We start from the raw sequence: 14,200 nt of genomic DNA, 5'->3' as shown, positions 1-14,200 counted from the left end.
ACATTAATCTAACCATCACATACCCCCACCCCCCAACTGTGTTTGATTTTCTTACTGGCTTTCCTTCTCAAACTTTTGCCTCTCTTACATACACATCTCGCTCTCTCGCTCCCTCTCTTTCTTCTTCTCCTCCTCGTCCTCGTCCTTCTCCTCCTCCTCCTCCTCCTTCTTCTCCCTCTTCTCCTTCTCCTTCTCCTTTTCTTTCTTCCCGCCCCTTCTTGCAAGCCCTTTTCTCCCTTCCCTCTCTGCCTCCATTTCTCCCTGTTTCTCTCTATACTCCCTCCCTCTTCCACCATAAAAAAAACAATGACAAATCTAGATAAACAATAAGACAAAATAATAGCTCCTGAAAAGCCATGCGAAATCTCAGCCCATAAAGTACTTAATCTCATCCTTGGCAGTGGGGATTATGATTTATTCATTGCTGTATCTTCAGCACCCAGTGTTTTGCATGGATAAAACACTCGATTAATGTTGGCTAAATGAAGGAGAAGGTAGAAAGAATGAAATTGGAAATGGAAAGAGAAAGTGGGAGTGGAGGAGGGCCAGTGAGATGAAGAGCCCAAGAAAGGAAAGAGGAAGAAAAGGGCAGAAGGCAATGAGTCCTTGAAAAAACCAATATCCTGAGTGAGACTGTGACAGTATGAAGTTTTTGTGACTCCCACAAAAGAATATGTTCTTGGAATTAATCCATTCCTCTGGGTGTGGTACTCTTTGATTGCATTAGATTCAGTTAAAGGAAGTGTGGTTTTTTTTTGGCTCTTTTTTTTTTTGTTTTTATTTATTTTTTTAATGTTTTGATCAGATCACTTTAGGGCCTTTGATTTTACTACATCAGTGAGGTGTGACCCAATGGGGCCACCATCCTCCTCCCCCCACCGGAAGGCAGCTCTTATTGGCTCGACGTCAGGTGAGACCTCATGGTTCCAGCCTGGAATACAGCATAATGAGGGGCGTGGCCTCTGGTAACTGTTACCTTAGCGACCACAATTGTGGCCTCCCAGACTTGATCAGGGCAGAGAGCGGGAAAAGGGTGTGTGAAGAGGAGAAACGAGGACGGCCTGCTACCCCAGCCCCCGGCCCCCCGGGGGCTGACGGGTGGCCATGGATCTGTATCTCAGCAGCTGCTATAAGGCTGCCGACGCTGCTGCCACCAAGGTGGCCACCAGTGCCCTGACCGCCAGCGGGGATCGATGTGGCACCGTGAGTAGCGGCCCATCTGTGGTCCTCTTCCTCCCAGTCCCGGGCGGGTTCTAAGAAAGGAGACCTCCGCAGAAGGGAGGGAAAGAGGCGGGTCCTTGACTGTTCAACTTCCAGGCTCCCTGGTCCCGAGCAGCCAGTGGCCTGGGCAGCCTCTGGTTGGAACTAGCCTTGATGGGGTTGAAGCTGGTTTCAGGAGGGGGAGTTAATGGGGAAGGGGGAGTTGATGGGGAGGGCTTCCAGTTTTTTGGCCCGGTTGGTCCTCTGAATCATGTGTGTGATGCTTTGGTTTATTCGGAGGTATCAGTCCATTGATGCGTGAGTAGATTGGACTAAACTAAAAAAATAGTGCCTAGAAGAAAAAAAAACTTTTAAATTGCATCCGGCAGGACTCGCAGAAAACTTCTGTTCCAGAGGTGGGAGCGGCTCAACTGCTGGATCTGCCTCTTGGAGTCAAGCTGCCTATAATCCCCGGAAGCAATAATATATTCTATACTACAAATTTAAGTGAAAAGGTAGAGTTGATAGTGTGTAACATTTATTTTCTTTGCCTCTTTTTAACTTGCTATTAAACTTGAAACATTTTCTTACGATTTTGCTTTGAGTCAACTTCAGTTTCACACATCAAGGAGAGTTAAATGAATTGAAGTGTTTAGTGCCTGAACCTCACTTGAATGAAAGAAGGCTCCCAATAAAATGCCTCGATACTTTTTACCCATTCAGCCTTTTCCCCATCCCAGAGCCTCAGCTCCAGCAGCTTAGGGCCATTTCTGTCTACCCACATACATCATGCTAATTCTTACTTCTATGCCTTTGTCCACCTGGTTCCCCAAACTGCTTACCCAAATTGATGGATGACAATTTGAGCCATCCTTCAGAAGCCACTACATGAAGCCTTTCCCAACTGTGGTTACCCCCAGTTATGTCATCTTTCCTCAGGATTTACATCGCCTTTGGCCTGTACCATCGCACTCAACACTGGATCAACACTGTTAGTGATTATTACATGCTATAATTCCTCTCCATAACATCCCCTAGCCCTTAGTTTTGGGCCGAGCCTGAAGAAGGTCTAAAACCTTCTTGCTTAGTGTGCACTTTGCCACAACAGCTAAAGGTTCTGCAGGAAAAGTTCTGACATATTTACTCTTCTGCTGTCTAGGATGTCATCAAGGATGTGGAGGGGATTCTTGGTATTTCTGATACTTGTCAAACATACACAATTTCTTCAGTCTATTCACTTGTCAGTTACTTCTTGTGTTGCGATGTTCTCTCTCTACTTTATTATATTGATTCCCCCAAAATATATGCACTTAATCATGATAAGTTACCACATTCAAGTTCCCTGAAGACTAAATTTGTAGGATCCTGCTTTGTCTTTCAGCATGATCTCCTCAAGGAAGACTTTATTTTTATACCTTTAGATTTTAAAAACTCATCTTAGTTCATGACCTCTTCGTGAGGTGAAGCTATGATTTGGCTAAGGTCACAGGTAAATAATAACAGAGTTCAGACAAGACCCACTGTCTCCTATTCTTGGGCCACACCATTTGCTCTGACCTTCCTGCCTTCCTGAACTGAAGAACATTTTAATGGAGCACTATGGGAAAAAATCTTCCCCATTATTTCTCACTGGAAGAAAGTGATAATAACAGAACTCTTCAGCTCATGGAAACCAATTATTTTAATTGACAATAGGAGGGTTACCCTGGCCTTAATGAATGGATTTGTTCTCTCTTTATAGGTCAGTAGCCCAGTTATATGGTCTTGAGTCACCATATAACTATCACCAACAAAAGTCAATATCTAAAAAAAGATGCAATAATCTATCTGCTAATTGTCGCATCATTTCAAACGCATCACTGTTGATTGTTTAACTTCCAGGAAAGATACGGACTTTCTATCTAGTCTCACAGTAAAGTAAATCATTGACCAGAAGGATGTCTTTCTTTGCCCTTTTTAGGAAGCATTGGAGGTCAGGGAATCCGGCTTCCTCATATAGGTCTGTTGGGAGAGATTAGAGGCTAGTATCAATCAAGATATCAGAAACTTACAAAGGAAGCTTTTAAATGGGAAAAAGAAAACTAGCATCCTATCATCCTCCTTCTGTCTGTTCCTCTGTCCACATACAAAGCTTCCTCCCACTCAACTTGCAAAAGCCATTATTAGGGCCCCACCCATACCAGCTCTTCTGTGTTCAAGGATTGGACTGAGGTTGAGGTTATAGGCAGACTGAACACAGGGTTCACAAATTGGGATTCCACAGGGCATCTCCAGCCTGAAGACTGATCTGGTTTAACCCACAGTATTATGTGCGGTTTGAATTGAATTGGGTGCCTGCAGACAGGACAGATACAGTTTGCCACATCCCTCCACCTTTTCCTGTTGTCATTGACCTGACCCAATTCTTGCTCTGACATTACCTGCCTACTATCTGTTTGCAACCCTTGAACTACAACCTTTCATTCTGCGAGCTAAGCAATATGAAAAAGAAAGAATATTAATACCACACTAAGAAAGCTTATTCCTACTTCCATCCTCCACTTTCACCCCCTCAGAGAGCCTCCTCTGACCCCATGATCACCATCCTGCTACTGAAAAATGAGCTAAAAATCCACACCAAAATTTTCACAAAGGAAACCAAAAAGCTCAGCTTTTTCCTCCAAAGGAACAATTATAGAAATGTTCCTTTTCTTAAATTGGCTGATTGTTCTTTTCTTCCTCTCATGTGGTAGTAGTCATTGCCAAAGGTGTTTTTTGTCTATATGCATACGGAGAAAGCTTGGTTCCTATAAATATCTCTTATGATTTATAGTCCATGATAGGGAATCAAATAATATAGACTCCTTCAATTTCCTCCCAATGGTAGCACTCTTGAGAGTTTTCCTGTATTAGAGAAAAACCCAAGATACAATAACTTTTATTTAAGATTTATTTATTTCTCCCCACCCCCTCATTGTTTGCACTTGCTGTGTCTGTTCATCTTCCTTGTTTCTTTAGGAGGCACTGGGAACTGAACCTGTGTCCTCTGATGTGGAGGGAGGCACCTAATCCCTTGAGTCACCTCCATTCCCTGCTTTGTTGTGTCTCTCATTATGTTTTTCTTCTTGTGTCTCCTGTTGTGTCATCTTGTTGCATCAGCGTGCCATGCCTGCCTGTCGCATCAGCTCACTGTCTTGTGTGTCTTCTTTAGGAGGCACCAGGCACCTCTGCTCCCTGCTTTGTTGTATTTCTCATTATGTTTTTTCTTCTTGTGTCTCTTGTTCTTCATCTTGTTGTGTCAGCTTGCCAGGCCTGCCTGTCATGCCAGCTTGCTGTCTTTTTTAGGAGGCCCCAGGAAACGAACCATGCATCTCCTATATGGTAGGCAGGAGCTCAGTTGCTTAAGCTACATCTTCTTCCCTAAGATACAGTAATTTTTGACCCATAATCTTTAATATTTGAGTTTTACTCTTGCTATTTTTATTATTATTATAGCCATGAATCATGGTGATATTTCCCATTTTTCTTCATTTTCTAATGGTTAATATAAAATAATCATAATTAGTAGTATATCGTCACCTGTTGATGCAGTGCCGGAGCTGGAAGAGAAGGGAAGAAAGGGAGAAGCCTAGCATTGGCTTTATACTGTAAAACAAATTATAAGCCTATCCCTTTTTCCTTCTTTCTTTGGCTCAGGACCAAGGACTGATGGGGATTGGGGTAGGAACAAAAGAAATCTTTAGCATCATTCAGACAGGACGAAAAGAGAGGAAGAGAAAGGCAGGTTTACCGAAATCATTCCATTGTCAGTATTCTCCCACCGAGGATCCTGCTTGAATGTTTTCTATGAACACACTAGTCATTTCAACAAATTGATGTTTTAAAATGTGATTTCATTAACTTTACATTTGTAATAATTTTGAATCTGTGTCTTTACAGCTTTATCAACCTTCTTATGATTTTAACCTGACTGATCCTCATTGTCGACTTTTGGAAACGAAATATCAAAGTCTACACGATCCACACTTAAAAGCGTACTATAAGAGAAAAGATATCTTAAGAAGATTAAAGAAAGGTGGCTACGTCACTGGCAATAATAAAGTGGGTTGAAGACTACTTCCTCTTAACCTGAAAAAAAACTAGGAGCTTGATAGACATTTGTCTCTGTATCTCACTGGGAGTGGCTATCACCGCTCAGTTGAGAACTAGAGCGTACTTAATAGGAAACTCCACTAATTACTTAGGGAAATCTAGGAAACTGTTGTTTCTAAATAAAATTACTTGTTCCTACTTGACCTTTTTTCTTTGACACTAGCAAAAAATAATAACCAAATTATTTGAAAATGTAAAGAGATAGACATAAACACACACTGATGGGAGCCCAGCAGAATATTGCTTGATAGACTCAATCCTTTTAGGGTTTAAACATCATTATTACATTAATGTTTTAATAATTCAAATTGATTGGATATAGTGCATTCCTGATTATTGTGTAAGCTGTATTAATGCAATAATTTAATTTGGGTAGAAATTTCCTAGTGATATAGCAACTATAGAAAGATACTGCCTTCAAAATTATTACCAAAATTGTTATTAACCTTGATCCTAAAATTGTTGCTAAAATGAATGTTTTTACTAATATTTTCTTTGGAATGTGTTATGATTTTTACAACTTTGTATTTATGTATTTGTGGGATTTTTTGTAGGTCATATGTACCTTGAAGGAATTGAATATGTACCGGCAGTACCTGACCAGTTTAAAATTAGACTTTGAAAGAAACTATATAAGAGAACAAGTAAGTTTAAACAATTTGTTTTACTTGCACCTACGAGAAAATTTTTAAGACGGGTTTGGAAGAAAGGTTTGGGCCTATGCAGAATATTTCCTTGAAATATTCTGACCTAGAAATATTGTGTTAACCAACAAAATAAGATCTCTTTAAGAAATCTAAAAAAGACAAAATGAAACAACTTCCTTTCATTCACAGAGAAGTTTTCACTTGTCTGGCATGAAGCCAGATTAGACTTAAATGCATTTTAACAGAATTAATCTTTAAATTATAGGAATTTTACTAATCCCTATATATAAGAAGGCAAATCAAAGGGCAGGTTTATTTCTGGCAAGTATAAAAATGTAATTTTTTTATTCAGAAAATGATTGAAAAACAAGTAAATAAATTGTGTGAAAGCAAGAGAGCCTTTGAATGTTCTGATGCTGCACAGTTTCAAGAATGGCCTTTAGAGGAAGGCATACAAACAACTCAGGACCAAGATTTACTACTAAAGCACAGGTATGACTGAAGTTAATGCATATTTCATGTATATTTTCTGGACTCAAAAAAGTTGGGAAAATACTAGAAAGAACTGAAAGCAGGATGAAATAAGTACTAGACAATATTTAACATCCCTTTCCCCTGCCATAGTCTTAAATGAAGGGCATTCAAGAGACACAGGGAGGGAAGCAGATGTGGCTCAACTAACAGAGCACCTGCCTACCATATGGAGGGTCCAGGGTTCGATCCCCAGGGCCTCCTGACCCATGTGGTGAGCTGGCCCACACACAGTGCTGCTGCTGCATGCAAGTAGTGCCATGCCACACAGGGGCGACCCGTGTAGGGGTGCCCCATGCACAAGGAGTGTGCCCTTGAAAAAAGTGCAGCCTGCCCAGGATGGCACCACACACATGGAGAGCTGACACAGCAAGATGACGCAACAAAAAAGAGACAGTTTCCAAGTGCTGCCAGATAATACAAGTAGACACAGAAGAACACACAGCAAATGGACACAGAAAGCAGACAATGGGGGGAAGGAGAGAGGAATAAATACATCTTTAAAAGAAAAGAGACACAGGGGTTGGGAACCTTGATATGAAGGCTTGAGAAATTGGGGCCATTAGGAGCCTAAGAGGTATGGAGAAACCATAGGTACACATTCCTCACCTTGGGAAATACAAATTTAATATAGCAGCAGAAAAGGAATCTTTAGTGCATCTCAAACTTAAGGTTAAGAGTTATTCTAAGTGTAAGATGTCAGTTGACCCTACTTTGGAATCTGTATTCCTGAGTGTGATGGAGTTGGACTCAGATGTGACCTTTCTACACATGCCTCTTCTGTCACTTTTACTGGACCTGTGGTTGGCGCTGGGGTTGGTGTGTACTCAAGAGACCTGAATCTCTGGACTGTCCATGTGAGAGCCAGGTCCTGAGCCTCAGCAGACTTGCAACTCCTACCTTCTGGTTTATTTTTATTTTTATTTTTTTTAAAGATTTATTTATTTATTTAATTTCCCCCCCTCCCCTGGTTGTCTGTTCTTGGTGTCTATTTGCTGCGTCTTGTTTCTTTGTCCGCTTCTGTTGTCGTCAGCGGCACGGGAAGTGTGGGCGGCGCCATTCCTGGGCAGGCTGCACTTTCTTTTCACGCTGGGCGGCTCTCCTCAGGGGCGCACTCCTTGCACGTGGGGCTCCCCCACGCGGGGGACACCCTTGCGTGGCACGGCACTCCTTGCGCGCAACAGCACTGCGCATGGCCAGCTCCACATGGGTCAAGGAGGCCCGGGGCTTGAACCACGGACCTCCCATATGGTAGACGGATGCCCTAACCACTGGGCCAAAGTCCGTTTCCCATACCTTCTGGTTTATTGGACTTACCCCGGCCAGCCAACAGGGAGGTGAAGAAGGTCAACCACTACACCAGGGAGCCAAGAGTGCTACAACTGCAAGCAGGAGAATTGCATCCGTCACCCATGTGGATTCTAAGCCCCCTCTTTTTTTTTAAGATTTATTTTTTATTTATTTCTCTCCCCACTCCTCCAGTTGTCTGCTCTCTGTGTCCATTCACTGTGTGTTCTTATGTGACTGCTTCTGTCCTTATCCGCGGCACCGGGAATCTGTGTTTCTTTTTGTTGCGTCATCTTACTGTGTCAGCTCTCCATGTGTGCGGCACCATTCTTGGGCAGGCTGCACTTTCTTTTGCCCTGGGAGGCTCTCCTTACGGGGCACACTCATTGCACATGGAGCTCCCCTACGCAGGGAACACCCCTGCATGGCACGGCACGGCACTCCTTGAGCACGTCAGCACTGCACGTGGGCCAGCTCCACACGGGTCAAGGAGGCCCAGGGTTTGAACTGCGGACCTCCCATGTGGTAGGCAGACGCCCTATCCACTGGGCCAAGTCCGCTTCCCCTACGCCCCCTTTTGATCCAGAGGTGGAATGGACATAACCACCCCAGGGTCCACAGCATGGAGAAATAGAGTATGGATTAGAGTGGACTTACTGATATTCTACTATGGAACTATTGTGATTTGTAATGGAAGAAATTGTAGCATTGATGTGGAGAAAGTGGCCATGGGAGCTGCTGAGGGTAAGGAGAGGGAAGAAGAGATATAATGTGGGGGCATTTTCAGGACTTGGAGTTGTCCTGGGTGGTACTGCAGGGATAAATGCTGAACATTGTATATCCTGCCATGGCCCACTGGGTGGACTGGGAGAGAGTGTAAACTACAATGTAAACCATTATCCATGTAGTGCAGCATTACTGCAAAATGTATTCACCAAATGCAATTAATGTCCCACGATGAAGAGATTGTTGATGTGGGAGGAGTTGGGTGAGGGGGGTGGGCGGTATATGGCACCTGTTATATTTTTTTAATGTAACATTTTTCAAAAAAGAGAGGAAAAAAAGAATTACTATAAGTTCCAAAAGGGAAAGGTGCTATAACTTTATTTTATGCTCATATAAACATGTGTCATTACCCCAACGAATTGAGTGTTCATTCACCTATGCATTCAGTGTTATCATTCAGAGGCCAAACACATGCCTCAGGAGGTAAAGAGATGAGTTATAGTTATTTTTTATCAGGGGTGAGGACCAGTTCCCCATCCTCTGGATTTCCTTCCATGGATTTATCTCATTATAGTGCCTGAATACATACTGATCAGGAATTACAGGGAACCCAGTATCTACTTACTTTTTTTAATACTTTTTTATTTTTTTAAAGAAACTTAGGTTTCATAAATGTTACACAAAAAAATATAGGGCATTCCCATGTGCCCCACTCCCTAGCCCTCCCACACTTTCCCACATCAGCAACATCCTTCATTAGTGTGGTTCATTTGTCACAATTGATGAACACCTCTTGGGGCATTGCCACTAAGTGATGATTATAGTTTACATTGTGATGGGCTAGAGTAGACTTACAATTGTTCTATTGTAGACTTGTTGTGATCCTAGCAACAGAAGAACTTTTATCATGGATGTGGAGGCAATAGCCACTGGAGGTTCTGAGAGGAGGGAGAGGGAAAAATAGCTGTAATTTGGGGGCATTTTTGGAACTTGGGAATTACCAAATGACATTTCAATGACAGATACAGGCCATTGTGTATTATGTAATAATCTATTTACTTTTGTTTTTTTAAGATTTATTTATTTATTTAATTCCCCCCCCTCCCCTGGTTGTCTGTTCTTGGTGTCTATTTGTTGCGTCTTGTTTCTTTGTCCACTTCTGTTGTCGTCAGCAGCACGGGAAGTGTGGGTGGCGCCATTCCTCGGCAGGCTGCTCTTTCTTTTCACGCTGGGCGGCTTTCCTCATGGGTGCACTCCTTGCGCGTGGGGCTCCCCCACGCGGGGGACACCCTTGCGTGGCACGGCACTCCTTGCGCGCATCAGCACTGCGCATGGCCAGCTCCACACGGGTCGAGGAGGCCCGGGGTTTGAACCGCGGACCTCCCATATGGTAGACGGATGCCCTAACCACTGGGCCAAAGTCCGTTTCCCTCTACTTACTTTTAAAGGAAGTTCAAATCAGCCCATTTTTTTAATGTTAGTACTTAAGTTTATTTCACCTGTTTTCAGAAACTCATGTTCCCAAAAGCTAGAGAGCTATGAATAATTTCTAAGTAAAATGCTTTGAATTGCTCTGTTCCACATTTTACCATTGTCCCAGCAATAAGAGATTTGTATACTGGAGAGGCTGGTAAAACAATGAATACAACGTGGTAAGTTGGTGAATCAGTCTAGCCTAAAGGTCCAGGACAAACTGTAAATATCCTGAAGTTTAAACAATAAAAAGCAATGGGGAAACTGATGTGGCTCAAGCAGTGGAGTGCCTGCCTCCCACATGGGAAGTCCCTGGTTCAGTTCCCAGTGCCTCCTAAAACAAACAAACAAACAACAACAACAAGCAAAACAAACAAACAAACAAAAAAGTCAAGGGAGCCAATGTGCCTCAGTGGCTGAGTTCTGGCTTCCCACATAAGAGGCCCCGGGTTCAATCCCCAGCGCCCAGTACCTCAAAAAAGAAAAAAAAACAGTAACAAAGAAGGTGGTTTGGGCAGATAATGCCATCACAAGGGAAACACCCAATTTACCTTCACTTATATTTGTACTTTTGCTTAGATATTTAGATATGTTTACTAGGGAATTAGACAAAGTTGAGCGCACAGCAGAAAAATGGAATGTACTCCGGATGAAGGAAGAAGAAAGACGACACCGGGACTGCATAAGAAGAAAACTTAGTCTCCGTAAACAAATTGAAGAGGTGAGAAACACCCCATTTTAAATATTGAAAGAAAAATTATATATGGCTGTTTTTATTTATAAACATTTTTAGCAGTACCATTATATTACTTTAATTCATTTCAAGTCTAAATAATAAACCCTACTACTTTTCATCACTATTTTACTATACAAGCTTTTACTTAAAATAGTGAGACTGATATTACAAATTACTTATCTGCACTTAATTCCATTCATTACATTATAGGCACACTTCATCTGTTCTTTAAGTTTTAAAATTTAGGCCTAATGAAAAATAATCATGCCTGCATTATTGCTTCCCAAAATGCAGGACAAAACCATTATTTATTTATTTTCTTTGTTAAAATACATTTAAAGGCACCACATTATGTATGATATACTCCCCTAAGTCCATAAGAGAAAACCCTCTTGACAACATCATTTTAGATCCACCTTTGGAGCCAAACTTATACTTGAATTAAGCTCGCAATAGAAAAATAATCTCTCCTTTCACCATTCCATTGCATTCACCAATACATTCCCAATAGGAAAGCCATAAGATTATCCATTCTAAGGCCAATACAAGATTTTTAGTATGTTTAACCTGATTTCTGTTAGGCCCTTGATTTGCTTTAATTCGCTTATTGGTGGTAGATATAAAAAATACCAAAAAAATTATGAAAGAGAACAACTGCTGAGTACCATAATATTGTGCTCCTTAGGAATGGAAGACAAAAGAAATGTTACTCCTGACAAAGATTGGAGAAGAAATAAAAAGAGAAGCTAGAATTGAAGAGCAGCGTCAAAAAACCAGAGAAGAAACTGACCAGAAGGTAGAACTTTTACCTATAATAGGCTGTTTGAGGAAAGGCTTTTGCTATTTTTGATATTCTAAAACATGCTCTGTTAGAAGTGGACTAAACTCAATAGGTTAGCTATTGGTAGATAGACCTAGTCCAGACTAAACCTGTTCTTCTAGAGCTGGTGTCTAGACCAGTGTCTAGAAAGTGGGCAGTAAATAAAATTGGAACTAGTTGTTAAAATATATTCTTCTTGAAGGTAAACCACAAAAGAAATTTTACCCCTTATACCTTCAGAGCTTTGTACTCATTCAAGACAGGAGTGAAGGCTTGCTTCAAATATGCTACCATCATATTTTAAATATCTGGCTTGCATTTCCAATGGTAAGTTCATATTAAACAGTTTATTTTCTTTAATATTTTAGAAACAAGCACTTCTAGAGAAAAAAATTGCTTATCATTTACAAAAAATGCAGAGGAATCACTATAAAAGAGAACAACTGGAGGGAAGTACATTTGAAAAAAAAGGACAAGATGGAACAGAAGGTGAGAGAAAGAGAGAAAATAAAAAACAAGGTAGGTAAGTAGAATATGCCCATCTATAAAATACTGGTGACTTTGTAAACCCACTGTTGCTTATACAGTTACATCACAAAGCAATCACAAAGGAGGCACTAGGAACACACACTACCTGTGCCAAGCACTGTGCAAGATACTTTGCTGTTACAGCTCACACATAAACACATATCCATATTATTGGTGTTATATGTCATATATATAATAATAAATGTTTATAAAGGGCTCCATAGACAAGATTGCCTATACTGAAGATTTAAGAAGAGACAGTACAAATATAATAAAGACAAAGAAAACAAAAGAAAAATAGGAAGAGAGGTATATATAGAGAAATAAACCAGAGAGAAAGAAGTAGGTTTAAAAAGAGGAGCCAGTAAGAAAATATTAAAATAATAAAAAGAACTTTAACCAAAGGAGCCAGTAATAAGAAAAGACTACCAAAAAATAGACTGAAAAAAAGAGAAAGAAAACAGAAAAAAGAGGAAGAAGAAAATTTTTTAAAGAAGAGGCAGTAAGAAAAGATTACACAAAACATAGAAAAGGGAGCAAGTGAAAGATAAAAGGAATTTTTAAAAGGAGCTAAAAGAAAGGATGTTTAAAAATATAGTCACAAGAAATAGAAAGGAAAAATGCAAAGGTTTAAAAGGAGGCAATAAGAAAAGAATGTACAAAAAGATAGGAAGAATGAAAATGAGGGGAGCGGATATAGCTCATGTGGTTGAGCACCTGCTTCCCACTTATGAGGTCCTAGGCTTGATCCCTGGTACCTCCTTAAAAAAGATTAGTCTTGGTGCAGACTTGGCCCAGTGGTTAGGGCGTCCATCTACCACATGGGAGGTCTGCAGTTCAAACCCTGGGCCTTCTTGACCCGTGTGGAGCTGGCCCATGTGCAGTGCTGATGTGCGCAAGGAGTGCCGGGCCACGCAGGGGTGTCCCCCACGTAGGAGTATGCCCCGTAAGGAGAGCCGCCCAGCATGAAAGAAAGTGCAGCCTGCCCAGGAATGGTGCCACACACAGAGAACTGACGCAACAAGATGACGCAACAAAAAGAAACACAGGGGAAACGGACTTTGGCCCAGTGGTTAGGGCGTCCGTCTACCACATGGGAGGTCCGTGGTTCAAGCCCCGGGCCTCCTTGACCCGTGTGGAGCTGGCCCATGCGCAGTGCTGATGCGCGCAAGGAGTGCTGTGCTACACAGGGGTGTCCCCCGCGTAGGGGAGCCCCACGCGCAAGGAGTGCACCCATAAGGAGAGCCGCCCAGCGCAAAGGAGGGAGCAGCCTGCCGAGGAATGGCGCCGCCCACACTTCCCGTGCCGCTGACGACAACAGAAGCGGACAAAAGAAAACAAGACGCAGCAAAAAGACACAGAAAACAGACAACCAGGGGAAGGGAGGGGAATTAAATAAATAAAGATAAATCTTTAAAAAAAAAAAAAAAAAAAAAAAAAAAGAAACACAGATTCCCATGCCACTGATAACAACAGAAGCAGACAAAGAAGACGCAGCAAATAAACACAGAGAACAGATAACCGGGGTGAGGGGGGAGGGGAGAGAAATAAATAAATAAATCTTTAAAAAAAAAGATTAGTCTTGTTTTAATATAATAAAGGATTATTTATTATAAAGGATTATTATGCTCTTTTTCCTAGTACTAGGAAAAAGAGTATATAATAAAGAGAAAGTGAGAGTGAGAGAGATGATATTGAAAAGGAGAAGCCAGTAAGATTATCATGTACAGTTGAGGGCCTAAAGAAACAGAGCTTTAAAAGACAAAGGAGTAAAACAAGATAGTAAATTTTAGATATATAGAAAGAGAATTAATAGTGATAATATGTAGATGATAGGTTATATAGATGATTATATCAATTGATCTACTTCTCTGATTTAGAAACTTCAATTTAGAAAGTTAAAAAATGTATTAATAAAAAATAAAAAATTAAACATAAGTAATAAATGCTATTTCCTGAGTGAAAATTTTAAAAAGTGCAAAAAAAGTAGACATTTAGAGAAAAGAATGATGGAAAGAAAGAAAAAATTTTAAAAAGAGTAGCCAGTAAAAAGAGGGAGGGGGCATAGAGGAAGAAAGGGAGGAAAGAAGAGAAGGTGGGAGAGAAGAAAAAAAAGAAAAA

At 41.1% G+C, this 14,200-nt stretch overlaps 1 protein-coding gene across 1 annotated transcript in view; it reads left to right on the top strand.

Annotated features, from left to right (window-relative positions):
• The first annotated feature begins 1,104 nt into the window (after positions 1-1,104).
• LOC101433573 (fibrous sheath-interacting protein 2-like) overlaps positions 1,105-14,200 on the top strand; it is an 82,761-nt gene continuing 69,665 nt past the window's right edge. The window contains exons 1-8 of the mRNA XM_058291133.1: positions 1,105-1,203; positions 1,590-1,715; positions 5,119-5,280; positions 5,886-5,975; positions 6,331-6,470; positions 10,575-10,716; positions 11,417-11,527; positions 11,920-12,070. Coding sequence (XP_058147116.1) covers positions 1,105-1,203; positions 1,590-1,715; positions 5,119-5,280; positions 5,886-5,975; positions 6,331-6,470; positions 10,575-10,716; positions 11,417-11,527; positions 11,920-12,070 — 1,021 coding nt within the window. The remainder of the gene's footprint in view (positions 1,204-1,589; positions 1,716-5,118; positions 5,281-5,885; positions 5,976-6,330; positions 6,471-10,574; positions 10,717-11,416; positions 11,528-11,919; positions 12,071-14,200) is intronic.

This window comes from Dasypus novemcinctus, chromosome X (assembly GCF_030445035.2).
Source record: "Dasypus novemcinctus isolate mDasNov1 chromosome X, mDasNov1.1.hap2, whole genome shotgun sequence".
Taxonomy (NCBI): Eukaryota; Metazoa; Chordata; class Mammalia; order Cingulata; family Dasypodidae; genus Dasypus; species Dasypus novemcinctus.
Note: the sequence above shows the minus strand (reverse complement) of the source record. Positions and strands in the feature narration are given on the sequence as shown.